Genomic DNA, 15,639 nt, shown 5'->3' on the forward strand with positions numbered 1-15,639 from the left:
CATTCAAGAGTTGCCCCGTGACGTCATTCAAAGTTGCCTCGTGATGTCATACAATAGTTGCCCCGTGACGTCATTCAAGAGTTGCCTCGTGATGTCATTGAGAGTTGCCCCGTGATGTCATTCAAGAGTTGCCCCGTGATGTCATTCAAGAGTTGCCTCGAGATGTCATTGAGAGTTGCCCCGTGATGTCATTCAAGACTTGCCCCGTGATGTCATTCAAGAGTTGCCTCGTGATGTCATTGAGAGTTGCCCCGTGATGTCATTCAAGAGTTGGCCTCGTGATATCATTCAAGAATTGTCCCGTGACAGTCATTCAATAGTTGCCCCGTGATGTCATTCAAGAGTTGCCCCGTGACGTCATTCAAGAGTTGCCCCGTGACGTCGTTCAATAGTTGCCCCGTGATGTCATTCAAGAGTTGCCCCGTGATGTCATTAAAGAGTCGCCCCGTGACGTCATTCAAGAGTTGCCCCGTGATGTCATTCAAGAGTTGCCTCGTGATGTCATTCAAGACTTGCCTCGTGATGTCATTCGAAAAGAGAGTGTATTCTTCAACTGTCCCGGTGTCGTTAAAACGAGGCAGGAGAAAGATAGAGAGAGAGAGGCGAAAGAATACACAATAACAGTGGATGATTCATGGCTTAGGTATAAATTACCAACGGCTTGTCTTTCCGAAGAGGTAACGCGGTTCGACGCCTTTCTTAACCGTCTGAATAAGGAGCATCAATCACTTTGCTGATATATATTATACCAGTGGCATGCACCCACCCCCCTCCCTTAATTTGCCGGTTACATAAATAGTCAAGTCCAGTCGTGCATTTGTTCGCGGCTCGGGCTAATATTGTCGGCTTTTCGTGGCCATTGTCAAAATGGGGCTATTTTTACGCATTGATTAATCGTCAGACTCCGCGAAGTTTTTTTTTTCCGCGCAAGCGCAGTCATCACTTGAGTTTCCAGTTGTGTTGTTCGCTGATAAAATGTAACATACACACAACGACTTACACTATAATGCTACATGCATTATATACGCACTATAATGTTACAATACACACACGCGTGCGCGCGTGTGTGTGTGTGTGACACGGAAAGGGGCGCTAAAAAGCAACACTGGTGACGAAAATCTGCACCGGTTTCTGGGCCACCTCCAGGTCAACTCAGCCTCAAATGAGTACCGAGTACGGTGTGTAAACACCAGCAATGGGGAGACAAAGGCGGCCGGGAGTGGGGCTGCCCACCTATCCCCGTCGTGTACCATTAATAGGTATTCGCGAACAGCACTTGCCCCAACAGCCTGCTCAAGGCTATATGGGGGGTTTTTGCCTTTGGGTGAAAGCGGTGGTGTAGCGGTGAGACCACTGCGCTACAAACCCGGCAATTGAAGTTCCCATCTCGCTGTGGCCAACACGAGTGGCAAGTTGTATCGGGTTCACACGACCACCTGGTGTAGCGCGCCCGCGCGTGTGTGTGCGCGTGTGTGTGCGCGTGTGTGTGAGCGCGTGTGTGTGCGTGCGTGTGTGAGCGTGTGTGTGTGTGTGTGCGCGCGTGTGTGCGTGTGTGTGCGTGTGTGTGTACGCGCGTGTGTGTGTGTGCGCGTGTGTGTGCGTGTGTGTGTGAGCGTGTGCGTGTGTGTGCGCGCGTGTGTGCGCGCGTGTGTGTGTGCGTGTGTGTGTGTGAGCGTGTGTGTGTGCGTGTGTGTGTGCGTGTGTGTGCGCGCGTGTGTGTGTGCATGTGTGTGTGTTCGTGTGTACACGGCATCGGCACCGGGGAGACAAAGGCGGCCGGGCGTGGTGCTAGCCGCACACACACACCATCCCCTCGTGTGCCTGTGGCGTCTTTCGTAGCTCGCTAACAGCACTTAGCCCCCGAGGTCTATAAGGCTAACGGGGGGGGGGGGGGGGTGGTCTTTGTCTCCGTGTGTGTGCCAAGCAAGAAACGCATAAATCTTCAAGGACTCGCCTAAAGACCAGCGCTTTGCAGCTTTCTGCAAAAGCGCTGGGCTGCATCAGCGCGCGCGTGTGTGCGGTGGCGGTGGTGGTTGACGGGGAGAGAGCGTGGTGGTGGTGGGGGGTGGGTGAGTGAAGGGGTGGTTAGGAGAGGAGGGAATGCGAGAGAGAGAGAGGGAGCGAGAGAGCCGAGCGAGAGAGCCGAGCGGAGCGAATCCGCGCCACTCCTCACTCCACCATGCACGCAGGAGCACAGGCGACGCCGCGAGGGGAGCGCACGAACGACACAAGCGCCACCATTCAGCGGCTGCTCTTCACGCCTGCGGCTTCGCAGAGATATCCACTCGTCGCCTCTTCCTCCTCCTCATCCTCCTCCTCCTCTCCTCCTCTTCTTCGTCCCAGAGTCTCCTCCTCATCCAATTCTTCCGCCCTTGCCGGACCGCTGGCTGCGAGCTGCTAACGAATTGGAAGGCTTCCCAAGCACGCTCCCTCCTCCTCAGTATCCTTCTCCTTCGTCCTGAACGCCACACAACCACCACCACAACCACCACCACCACCACGACTACTACTACTACTACATGGCTGCGCTTGGACACACGGCCGTGAGCGCAGCGGTGTTGTTTGGGCGTGAATGACTCGCAGGGGTTGTTAGCCTCACCCCATCACCACCACCAGCAGTACTTGCACCAGCCGTGCAATCTCTACAGCCGCAAAGTCCCACAACTGTGATATCTTGAACCCTCCCCATCTCCTTGTAGTAATAATAATAATCATCAACATCATCATCATCAGCAGCAGCATCATCATCAGCAGCAGCATCATCATCATCAGCAGCAGCAGCAGCAGCAGCAGCATCATCATCAGCAGCAGCATCATCATCATCAGCAGCAGCAGCACTGGCTACAAAGAACCGCTCAGGATGAGCCGCCGTCCCTTCCCAGCCCGTCGGATACGGTTCAATTCCGGACTGCGAGTGTTGGTGTGGCTGTTCTGCAGCGGGCTGTCCGTGGCTATGCCGCACGTTCTGAGAATAGGTAAGTGTGCCCTGAACACCCACTCACTCGCTCAACACACACACACACTCTCTCAAAGCCAACCCTCGCCGATGTGTGTGTGTGTGTGTTTGATTGCATCCAACGTATTTTTTTTGTCAAACAAGCGGAGCGTTAATGCGCAAATGCGCTTTCACGCAATTACACGTGCCGAGTGATAGGAAAGTGTTAATGTCGTGAACTGGCACAAACCAAGCCCGCAAGCTGCTAGCCCTCCTGCATTGTCATGCAATGTCATTCCAACTCGGGGCCATAAACAACATCTCGGCTGTTGAAAACAGGTGAGTGGGCTCTCGCCTGGTCGAGGGATGAGAAACACCGTACCCTGTACCCGGGTTACCTACCCAGTTACCTACCCAGTTACATACCGAGCTCTATCGCTAAGGGACTGAGACCAAGCACATCAAAGGCGGGGCGAGAACAGCGGTTGGGAAATGTTAGCTGGGGTCATGATCGTCAGCAGGCGATCATCAATCCACTGCTGGATGAATGCCTTATCTCCACCACCACCTCTCACGATCCACCCGATGCAATAATCCACACAGCACCTGCACACGAACTGACTTAATTGTCCCCGCAGGAACACGATGCTCGTGTGTGTGTGTGTGGATCAAACGAGCGTCTTTGTTCTTAATAAAATAAATACCTCTCATCGACCCTGCCCCGGGAAGATTTCGGGGGGGGGGGGGAGATATGTTGAAAGGAGAATTGCATCCGCACGTGCGTGGTGTAATTCGGAGCGACGTGGTCACATCGCCGGCCCTAATTCTAGATTTGAAGCTTTCGTGACTGCAAGGATTCATATTCTTAGGTTTTTTTCGGTAAAGTCACATAGGTAAAAAATTGAAATTAAAATTAATAAAACGTCGTTATTTTTTATTTTTTATATTTTTATTTTATTTTACTTTTATTAATTTCAATTTTTTACCTACGTGACTTTACCGAAAAAACCTAAGAATATCGGCGGCCGTGATTGGCGGTGCCGAGCTAACGTGGCGACTGCACACGGCTGGGCTTTGATTGCAACATTTGTTCCCGTCTGCTTCTTTTCAGCCGCTTGCCTTTTTTTTTTAACTGCGGCCGTCAATAGGCAAATGGGGCTGTGCCACTGAGCCCTGTTATGTACAGTTCAATTAAAGTGAACTACAACCGGAGCGCACAAATTGGAAGTGATGGAACGGTGCATTAAATCACGTTTATGTAGGTGCGTAAGTTCGTTACGTCCCTTAATGCGGTGTACGTATCTTGAGTGCGCGTGGATCTATCATCCGTACGGTCGAGGCAAGCGTGTGGTGTACGTACACAGATTGTGTGTGCGCCCAGACCAGCACATCAGGCAGAATGTACGTATAATAATATGCTACCGCAAAAAGGTGGTCATTAAGGAGAGGTCAGCATAGCCACGGAGTCTTGAATCCATCTGTGCGGAGTTTTGAGCGGTACCACCTCGTTTAAAGCGCGTTTTCTCCTCCCACGAGGCCAAACGCGTATGGATTGAATTCCGAAACAAATAAAACAGCCCAGCGCATACTCCTCCTGCAAATGAATACTGAGACTCGGGTGAGGCTTTCCGGGATAAATACGTTCTACCACTGATATTAACACACAACTATCATATGTATGTGTTGAACTGTGTATGCACGTGGTAGTTGAGTGTATTCGGTGCTTCCGTGGATTATAAGCTCACGCTGTTCACTGTGTTCAAGCGTTATGCCACACGCACACACACATGCGCGCGCGCACAGGAAATCCATATGCAAGCAATGTTCAGTTGTAAAAGAGTCAAACGAATATACGCACCCAGAGAACCATCACCATGTAGCGTGAGATATATGTAGGGTTGAGCGGTGGTATAGTGGTGAGCGCGCTGCGCTATAAAACTGGCCAACAGAGTTTGATTCGCGGCTGTGGTGAGTGATATAAGAATTAGTCCGATACCCTCCCAAATTCCGTATTGACCATCGTGGTGAAGTATGGTGAAAAAAAGCAATGACCCCCCTATGACCGACGTGGCGTGGAGAGGCCTTAACCTATGAGTGCATTCAAAATAGCTTTAATTATAATTATATGTAGACGTGCGTAACAGTATACATCATAAGCTATGCAGGTTGCATAGGCAGGCTCTATCCTGAGACTCATTGTAACTGCTAATTCAGGGGCGAGTGAGTGGGCGGGTTCCACGTCTACGCTCTTCGGCTTTCCACGACAATGTATGTACACAATGTATGTATGTATACGATGTACGTGTAGTCATGTATGTACTACATACATAACGTGCATACTGCAGCAAATAGACACGTACAAACACACACGTGCAGATAAGACTGTTGGGAAAATGTGCCGTTAGCAAGCACCGATGTGGAATGCGCATCTACAGCACACACGCTTTGTCAAAACAATGCTGTCTTTTCGCGATCTCATTTTGGGCTGAGCCGACCTAGGGGAAGGCCCGTTGTGTTTGGAGTTAAAGGGGAGTGCCCGAATGATTGCGCACACACACACACACACACAAAATAAAGCGCTATATTCTCTAAGTCGCTTACCAGGAACGTAGCGAATAGAAATTCGCGGAAGGTTGTGATGTCTGTGTCATCCGATTGAGAGCTTCTTCGGATTTTCATTGTTGTTGTTGTTGGTGTCCAGCCAGCTTGGGCTGGTGTTCAGAAAGTGTCTATGGGAATTGCCTTACAATTACACTGGTCAACACACTTTTTCTGGCATAATATATTCCAACGGTTTAAAGGTAATTTTGGGGTGCTGATTCCAAATCTGGCATCAATTTTTGTCTATCACATCAGGTTTTTGAGATATCAAATATTGCATTTTCAATAAAAACTGCAGAAGAAAATATTAAATAAATGTGGATATCTACATAAAATGATATTATAAACACACCATCCTAAAAATACAGCACCATATTTTAATACTAAAGCAGTCACTGACTCGCAACAACTTGCAATCATAAGTGACAGAGTTAATTTCGGGTAAAATCAATGAAAATGTGGTATGCCGATAGCATAAAAATGAGATGTGATAGAGCAAATCTGAGATCAGATTTGGAATCAGCACCCTGAAATTAGTCTAAAACAGCTGCAAAAGTCCAGGCCAGAAAAAATGTTTTTTTATTTGTTGACCAGTGTTATGCGTCATTATCATCATCATCAGCCATGATCAATCCACTCTTGGATGAAGGCTATCCCCAAGGAACCCTGCGATGTAATCATTATCATCCACCGAGCGCTTGCAGACCAACTGTTTTCATCGCTCCATCTCCTAGGAATGAGATTTTTCTTGACACGTTCCATTACTTGGCTGCCACATATTTTAATTGGCGATAAAACACAGTGGTGCATCGATAAGGAATTATTATTCAGCGTGGTCATCGGTCATCATCAGTCCACTGCTGGATGGAAGTTTCCCCACGCCGTGTCAGTCAGGGGGATCGCGTGACCATACTTCACCACGCTGGTCAATACGGATTAGTTAGGGAGCGAGCGCACAATCAATTTCAGATCTGTGGTCGGGAATCGAACTCGGGTGACCAAGGTTTCAGAGCGCAGGGTGCTAACCGCTGCGCCACCGCTCGACCTGGTAGTGTTATATTGCAGTGTGTGGCATTTGAATAACACAATTGGAAGAGTGACACGTGCATTTGGCCTGGCACTGAGCTGGACTCAATGGGACGGATGCATTTGAACGCACGGGGAGGGTCATTACAGTCGTGACATTTTATAGCAGCTACCACCCCTCCCTCCCTCCCTCATAATAAACATAATTTAACGTAAGCAGTAAATATTTCCTCTTTTTTTGCCCGTAATGATTCATTAAGCAGTTACCGCCGCACGGTCACGCCCCGTGCGCCGCTTTTAAATAAAGTTGATTGCCTCTTTAATGTGGCTGATGGCGTTGGTTGGAACTCACACGGACACATAAACGCCTTGCGGACAACTGCCGTATCTCGGATATACGCACGTGCATTAAAGAAGTAGCCACACATACAAAAGCATTTAAAGTAATTTATTTATGAAATTTTTGCCAATCCACTGCTAGATGCAAGGCCTTCCCATGCCCGTGCCTATCATGGGGACTGTTTGTCCATTACATTACCACGTTGGTCAGAGCGGGTTGATACATCGGGGGAACCCCCAACCGGTTTGGATGTCACTCGCCAGCGATGTTAGCCGTGGTCGGGAATCAAACTCAGGTTACCGGGTCCACTGCTCCACCCCACGGCGCTTATGCCAGGCGAGGTACAATTTGAGGCCATCATGTGAAGTGTCGAAGGGTCTTTGGCAGGAGGTCACGGGAGAGACCCAGGTTCTATGGGCTGACTGACTGAGATGACTGCCAGATGCACCACCTGTGCTCCCCACTGCGCCAGCTTGCGTGTATATATATACATACAAAGACAAAGATCCCCCGTATAGCTTTAACAGACTGTAGGGGTAAGTGCTGTTAGCGAACACCTATAAAGGCCGGCATGGCACACGAGGGAGTGAGTGGCCAACACCACACCCGGCCGCCTTTGTCTCCCCAGTGGCGATGTTACACATTTCTCCAGGTACTAATTTGAGGCTGAGTCGACCTAGGGGATGCCCAGGACTGGTTCATATAATCGTCACTGATGTTGGCTGTGAGCGGGAATCGAACCCGGGTCGCCTGGTTCGTAGCGCAGCGTAGCGCTAACCGCTACACTACACACGCACACATTGACACACATTTATCAGTCTTGGGAATTTTGGTCCTCACCATAGAAATATGGAATTTCAACCGAATGTACAAAAACATCAATAGGCATACATGGGCTTTGGAAAATGTTTGTTCATCGGAGCGTGAAGTCACCGAATGTATCACCGTGCACATTATACGACGAGGACAAGATATCTCTCTTGTTCGGCTGAATTTGGTTCGTGAATAGCCCCCTTTCTTGGGTTCATCAATGTGCTGTGCATGATGCAGGACAACTCTGTTCGATGCAACTTGTTAATTAAATTTGAAATAGCAAGGTGTTGCATCGTTTTGTTGGCGACGGGGAAAACCCACTCGCCCTTTGTGTGCGCGTCGCATTGTAACATTCTCTCTTTTGTGACTCCGAAGCCGAACCAACCTCGCCGATGCGATGGGGAACAATCTCAGATGAGTGCTGTTCAGCCAGCACGCGAACAACAAAAAAAAGAGCCAGTCTTCATCTCAGTTGGCTCTCGCATGGCTTTGTTGTTGTCGAACTTGTAACTTGCAACTGCGGGTCAAAGGCCTCCCCCAGTTCCTCTCATCCAGTCGTGACCATCCAAAATAGACGCTGCCAAGCCTGGTGGTGTTCATTCAGACGCTGTCTTTCCGACAGACCTGTTCTTCACCCGAGGACGGCTGCTTGCGTTGTGGCCGAAACGTCGCGAGAATTATTTTATTATTTTTATTTTTATTATTTTATTATTTCCCTTCTACGTGATTCCAAGAACACAGGATGAGATGTTACTATCTTTTGTGCAAGCACTTCCAAGAGTTCATGAACAGTGAGCCTGGTGAAATTTGGGGAGCGCATCGTCAGTAGTGTACCTTTGGTTCCTAGGGTGTTTCGGCCTTTCACACTATACACCCTCCCCAGAGGCGGCCAGCGACAGGGTGATCAATGCTACGCTTGCGTCCCATTCCCAATTAGTCGTAGGAGTTGCCTTGTTGTTGATAGCCAACATCCCATGGGACTATGCATGGCAGGGGCGTCCTCCTCCCTGAGTCAAGCATTGTTGACCGCATACCTCCTGGCCCTCTCACTTCGGGGCTCAGCTGGGGTCTTTCCTTTTCATCCAGAGCCACTGACTGCTGCCTTCTGCCGCCTCCGAAGACATCCAAAACCTGTTTTGTCCTGCCGCTACCCATCTCTCGCGTTCTCCTACCTCTGTTTCTCTGCCCTTCTCGGGGTCTCCTCCACTTTGTCGTCAATTGTTGCCTCTCATTTCTCATCAGCTGTTCCCGTGACGCGTCCAGCCCAGTTCCACTTGATTTATTTCGCTTTAACAGCGGGCATCGGCGACCCCTGTTCCATTTCTTAATTATACATTCCCTAACGTAGCTCTTCTCTTTACACGTAACATGCTTCTTCATATAGATACGTGGTGATACTTAATTGTCGGCTAAAGATATACCTCTACTTGACGACACTGCAGATTTAATAGTGTACTGCCAACCGGCTGAAGTGGCTAGAAATTCCAACACCTGAAAGGGCCTTTATTTTGAAAGGAATCTTTAAAAAGTGTCTTTATTTTTTTAATTAACCATACGATGGCTAAAGATATACATTTATGAATGTAGTTACTTGATGACACGACATCTTTAATAGTGTACTGCCAACTGGCTTCGGTGGCTGGAAATCATTATAGCTGAGAGGGCCTTTATTTTGAAAAGAAACATAATAGAGGGCCTTATTTTGAAAGGAAACTTAAGACGGCTGAAGGTCCCATCTATATGAATGTAGCCACTTGATGGCACTGCAGATTTAACGGTGTACTGCCAACTGGCTCAGGTGGCTGGAAATTCTGACAGCGGAGAGGGCCTTTTATTTTGAAAGGCACCACGAGACGGCTGTCCAGCATGAGCACGGCTCGAGATTTGATTTGGGCTTTAGACCGAGCGCACACATTCACATGAGCAGCGTTATTGCTCGGGAAATTTAATTCCTGAACGCCACTGTTTAAATCAAAGCGTGTTGACTTGGCAATTATGACAATTTCTCCCTGGTCTGGCTGATTTTCTTCTTTCAGTTTTAAGCATGCGGTGTTTTTTATGGCTTTGACTGGAGCCGTTTTGAATTATCATATTTTTCCAATACAGTATATGTTTGCAGACGAATACAAATGTACAATATATAAACATAGCTGGATTATTTAACCAGGCGAAATCCCATTGCAATGCGATAACTTTATTTGCACGCGAGATCTGAATGTGATTGGATACATACAGGGCGACTATTGTTGCTTTAAATATTATTACTATACAATTGTAAGTATTTTCAAATTCAGATGGTGTGCTTTGTAATCAATACGCAACTTTCCACTTCACTCATTTTTTAGGAACACCTCTGAAATTAACTCCATATCTCCAAGAGCTGATATCATTACGTGAAACAAATGCCATTCCTCCACACGAGTCATCAAACATCATCGTTGTTACACAATAGTAAACTCTTGTGGATGAGAATACCAATGACCGCAACAGTAATGTGTGTACATTACTGTTGTGTACATGAACACCACTAAATGTATTCGTCACTATGTTAAAGTTGTTTACGTGGTCACTTTAACATAATGTTTGATTTCAGCATTAATGAAAGCATAACATCGAAAGGAAGAAAAAAAAAACGTGTAACCAACATGAACATATGCAAGGTAAAAAAAAAATGTTGCCAAAATCTCCCAAGTCAGGGCCTCTTACCTGTGAGTCTTGAAGACGCAGGGGTGACTTAGCTCGGTAACAAATGGGCGCTTTATGTTTTATTACAATTTAAGGCATGCGCTTCGGCTGTTGAGGATGGCGCAGCAAGACGCCTTTTCTGCATAAATGTAAATTCATCTTAAATGTAGATTTGGAATTGCCAAACGAGTAGCATTTAATTAGGACTTAAGACCCGTGAAATTGGCTGTAATTGGCACGGTTGACTAGAGGAGACTTTGTCTGCCCCTGCCGGCAGAGGGAGCTATCGACCAGGCTGCGTCTGTTATGCTCTGGGCATCCATCACTTTCCTTCAAAATAAAAGTCCCCCGGCTCATATCTCAGCAGATAAAACAATGTGCACGTGCAATGAACAACCCAATATCAATGCACTGCTGGATGAAGGTCTTCCCAACGCCATATCGATCGGTGGGGTTTGCTTGACTATACTTCACCACGTTGGTCAGTGCGGGTTGGGTGATAGGGGTAGGCCCAGGACTGGTTCAGGTATCACTCACCATTATTGACGTTAGCCGTGGCTGAGAATTGAACTCAGTTTGCCATGTTCATCGTAGAGTACACTAACCAATATGCCATTCCTGCTGCCATAGGTTAATATCACAACAATTCAAGTATAACGCGTAGTTGTTGATGAAAGTGCACCATTCACAATTTAGCGATAGCACATGAGCTAACCCAGAGCATCTTTAAAATTCGTAAGTACATTTTTTAAAGCTGAAATTTGCGCTTATAATTTCTCCCCAGTAGCTACCCAACGGACTTCGCATTTTTCCATTATAATGTTTAAAATATATTTGTAACCAATCTACATATGTAACACATATTTTGGCTTTCCAATTTGTAATAAATGATTGATATAGTTTGTTTAGTTATCTGAATCGGACCTTATGGTATTTCGACTGCCCCTTATCTTATTAAACGCTTTGAGGCGAGTGACCAAATCTCGCAGGCTGGGCCTCATCTCAACCATCAGAGCTCAGAAGCCAAGCAGGTGCCGAGCCTGGACAACGTTTACCTGGGGGGGTTTAACCAATCACCACGCACCGACCACCTCGCACCGTGACTTCTGCGTGGTGAACTCACGGTGCTGATATCTCTCACGGCCCGCAAAGTCGTGGAGAATCCCTCCCATCCAGCAGCGGACAGACACGATGTTTCGCGCGTGTACGAGTACACGTCTGGTTTGTTACGTTTGTATTTAATTTATGTATAAACGTTGCTTGTCTAGCATCGCTCTGTGCTATTACCGCATCTTGCCTTGACGAGGGGGATATTCTCTGTCACCAGTATACATCACAGCGTGCTTTAAAACAATGTTGACACTTGTATGGGATCCATACTCTTTGGTTCTTTCGGTAAAGTCACGTAGGTATAAAATAAAATAAATTAAATAACGACGTTTCGTCATCAGACGGGACAACCACAGCAAGAAACAATTGCTGAATTATGGGACTCTCGTTTTTAATGGTAAAATATACTAATAGGGTTTTTCCCCTTTTTTCTGGCAACAAAACTGACACCTTTTGGCGTCATCTGGTCGAACACCATATGAGACTAGGCTCCAAAGAAAGCTGTGTCTGGTGTGGACCAATCAGTTTCAAAGCCAATGCATAAATTATCAGAGTATTGTTTTTTGTTTGCATTTGACTGCAAGTATTGTGGTTAATGTAAGCATGATTCCTTGCAAAAGGTGTCAGTTTTGTTGCCAGAAAAAAGGGAAAAACCCTATTAGAGTCTCTACTTGTTCGCCATCGTTGGCAACGCGTGGCCTGGAATCTTCTCCAGGTGGTCTCCAGAGCCCGGATGTGGCACATTCCTCTCGTGGCGTCGTTGCAAATCCTCAGAAGTGTTCAGCATTTTTCATGTGAAGCACCCCGTATATAAAAATAAAGTTACGTAAAGCGACGAAAAAAAGTGGCGGAGAACGTTGCTACCCGCAAATTGAGTGAGACCCCCCCCCCCCCCCGTGGGTACAGGGGCAGCGTCGTGGCTCGCCCCCCCCCGTCACGAGCAAAGTCACGGCCGCTCCTCTCAACGCGATCGGTAACCGTGTGGGGTGGGGGGGGGGGGTCCGAGCCCGTTGCTTTCCATCGGTCTACGGGACAGAACCCGCGGTTGAATGCAGGACCGAACGAATCTTTGCGGCTGATATGCGGCGCTCTCATTACAGGGCCTCCCGTTCGGTTGAGTTCCCGTCTTGCTCTCGGAGCGACTTGGCACCCAGATCGGTTAGAAAAAAACCCCGCGCGCCTGGCGCGTGTGCTACCGCGTGGTCCACTCAGCCTGAAAAGGGGCGCGCGTCATATGGGACTGCCCCCGTCGGTTCGTTTGGACTCAAACGAGGTCCTGGCGGGCGGCGGTGTTGGCTGGCGACGAAGAACAATAAGAATCATGCGCACGCGTGGATTGTGTGATGTGGCCCAACGCGCCTTTTATCCTTGGAGGTGTCTCACGAGAGGTGGTAACGGTACCTGGGTCACGTCACACAGCGCAGGACGCGATGACGTCACACGCATTGCACGTGCGCATGGACGTCGGGGAAGGACAACAAACGCAACGTTGACATCACCGCCTTGGGCTAAAAAGGCAAATCCATTCATACGCGTTAATTGCCAAATCTTTGTGAAACCCTTGCATCGATTTCGCCAATTTTTTTGACGTTAAGACCCTAACTGTAGCACAACTTTACACTGAAATGGAATTTGTATTGGGTTATTGCGACCACCATGTGACAGGCGGGCCGACAGACAGACAGAGCTAATGCGAATGTCTTTAAAAGGGAAAATATTTAGCGCACACCCTGGACAAAGTCTAGCATATGCGCTGGGGTCTGTCAATACAGCAGCATTGTACGGCGAAGTCACACGTGCTTTACATATATATGCGCTATTCAACGCATGCAAAGTATGCATTTCATCCATTATCATTACAAATGCATGCATTCGCGATGGTTAACAGTGTGGTGCCATTAGGCGTGAGTGAATAAAACAGAGCCAACGTTTGCAATTTAGTCGAGCAGCGCTGTGCAATTGCCAGTATTCCGGGGAATGTAATATCGTGATAATATAGTACGGTATTGCATTAATTTTTTTTTCAATAGCACGAGATCCAATTATTTTTATTCAATATATATTCCCAGACCTAGTTATTGCTGGGACATGGGTGACCCCATCCTGCTTTCACCTCGTGGCCTCCTTTGGGGCCACGACCTTTGGGGGAAGGTCCTGGCTTCTTTAAAAAAAAAAGTTATTTTTTGTTTGAAATCCCCCAGTGTATAGATTAGAAGGGGCCCCCTGGTGATGAGCCCGCTTGCCGCTGGGTTCACGGTCGTCGGTTTGAATATAACCTCAGCTGCCTGATTATAATGCACCGGGGTGATGTCATTACTGATCAATTGTGTGTGTGGCGCTGCTAATTTGTTTCGGCGTATCAAAAAAATATATAATCCCGTGGTAGCATTCGTGTGACGAGGCAATGTAAATGTGTGGCCTTCAGTTGCTCCTTCGCCAAATGTTGCTGCTGGTGATGATGATGGGAGCAAGGGTTGAGTCCAGTCAGCCTTGCTCTTTACTGCAGCTATCATCATCATCAGTCATTGTCTATCCACTGCTCGATGAAGGCCTTCCCACGCCGTCGCCACCATTCGTGGTCCAGTGCTGTTACCATCGCTCCTGGACACGAACCGATCTCATTGCCTCATCTCCACGGTGGCTGCTGCTCCCTCCTTTGGTTGTGATTCCGTCGCCCGTCTCGTCAATCTGCCATCATCCTGTCTCTCGATGCCTCCTGCCTGAGTTAATTTATGTTTCCTCGCTGTCAATGCGATCTTTATAATTTCCGTTTATTCTCTGACCCATGTGTTCCTTTTGTCGGCCTCTGGGTATAGTTCCCAGGATGCATCTCTCCATGCTTCCTCGTGCAATTATACACAAACTATACACCACATTTTTATTTAAAGCTTTCATAACTGCAGGGATTCATATTCTTGGTTCTTTCGGTAAAGTCACGTAGAAGGGAAACAATAAAATAATAAAAATAAGCAAGAAAAAATTCTTGCTGTTGATTTCACACCTGATGACGATTGCTTGTGTTGCAGTCGAAACGTCGTGATAATTGTATTATTTTATATTTTTATTATTTTATTGTTTCCCTTCTACGCGACTTTACCGAAAGAACCAATAATATAAATTATACGCCAATGAAATACACCTTTGATTCCATTTCCTTTATCACTGCCTACGTTTCTGATTCGTATTTTTTGCAGCCGGTGGTTTGGACGGTGTGGCCACTTTATTCTTCGGACAAACGTGTAGCCGAGTGTTCAACTTTACAATGGCAATCTATGCAAGAAGGCCGGTCAGCCAAAACAAAACGAACATTTTTGCAACCGCATATGATTATCCTCTTTATTTATGTGTCTGTACTTTAGCATGCATCGAATGCTTCTGAAAATCGAGAGTTTCCTGGTCAGATGAGTATGGGGAGGTGCTGCTCTCCTCCTCTTCACAGCCCTGGGTGAGTGGTGAAAATTCCACATTTCTATGGTAGGGTTGAGTCTGTTTTATCGGACGGCATCTGTCGAGATTCCCACGAAGTGCTGTTCATTTTATTGACCCCCGAAGTGAGGAAGGGCTGAGTCGGAGCCCCGAACTGAGATTTGAACTCTCAACGTCCTCATTTAAGGGTTAGACATTCTCGCCACTTTGCGCCACCAAATTTGAACGCACACATATGCCAGTACGGCATGCAAACAACCGTGACCAATTACGTGATGGCAAATAACATTGGCGCGCACGGCAAGAGAACGGGTTCCGAATGAGACATTTAAAAGGCCTACAACTGCAACAGCCCCAAATATCCAAAATACGCCGTGACACCTGCAAACAGGCAGCACACAGGGGACCCAGTCACAGGCCCCTATTAACTGGAGCCTTAAATCAGACGCAGACATTGCACGTGCAGTTTAACGGTCAAAGCCGTAAATAAACACCACCCTTGATCGGCCACGCAAATGCTTTCCAGGTGTGGCTTGCCTGCAGTTAAGCCGGAGGTGATGGATGCCTCCGCTGTGCGACACACTCTTCTCATGCTATCGTGGCCACGCCCAACGCTGATCAACAACAGGCCTCATTTCGCCAGTCAGTCTAGGGGAAGAGGTCCCTCCCGGTTCGGTGCTGGCTCTGGGCTGGTCCCCCAAAG

At 47.7% G+C, this 15,639-nt stretch overlaps 1 protein-coding gene across 5 annotated transcripts in view; it reads left to right on the top strand.

Annotated features, from left to right (window-relative positions):
* Positions 1-2,173: 2,173 nt before the first annotated feature.
* Positions 2,174-15,639, top strand: part of LOC133352464 (glutamate receptor ionotropic, kainate 2-like) — a 219,631-nt gene continuing 206,165 nt past the window's right edge. For all 5 annotated transcript variants that reach the window (XM_061568122.1, XM_061568126.1, XM_061568135.1 and 2 more), the window contains exon 1: positions 2,174-2,975. In XM_061568122.1, coding sequence (XP_061424106.1) covers positions 2,861-2,975 — 115 coding nt within the window. In that variant the 5' untranslated portion in view covers positions 2,174-2,860. The remainder of the gene's footprint in view (positions 2,976-15,639) is intronic.

This window comes from Lethenteron reissneri, chromosome 5 (genome assembly GCF_015708825.2).
Source record: "Lethenteron reissneri isolate LAM-NWPU_2019-01 chromosome 5, ASM1570882v1, whole genome shotgun sequence".
Taxonomy (NCBI): Eukaryota; Metazoa; Chordata; class Hyperoartia; order Petromyzontiformes; family Petromyzontidae; genus Lethenteron; species Lethenteron reissneri.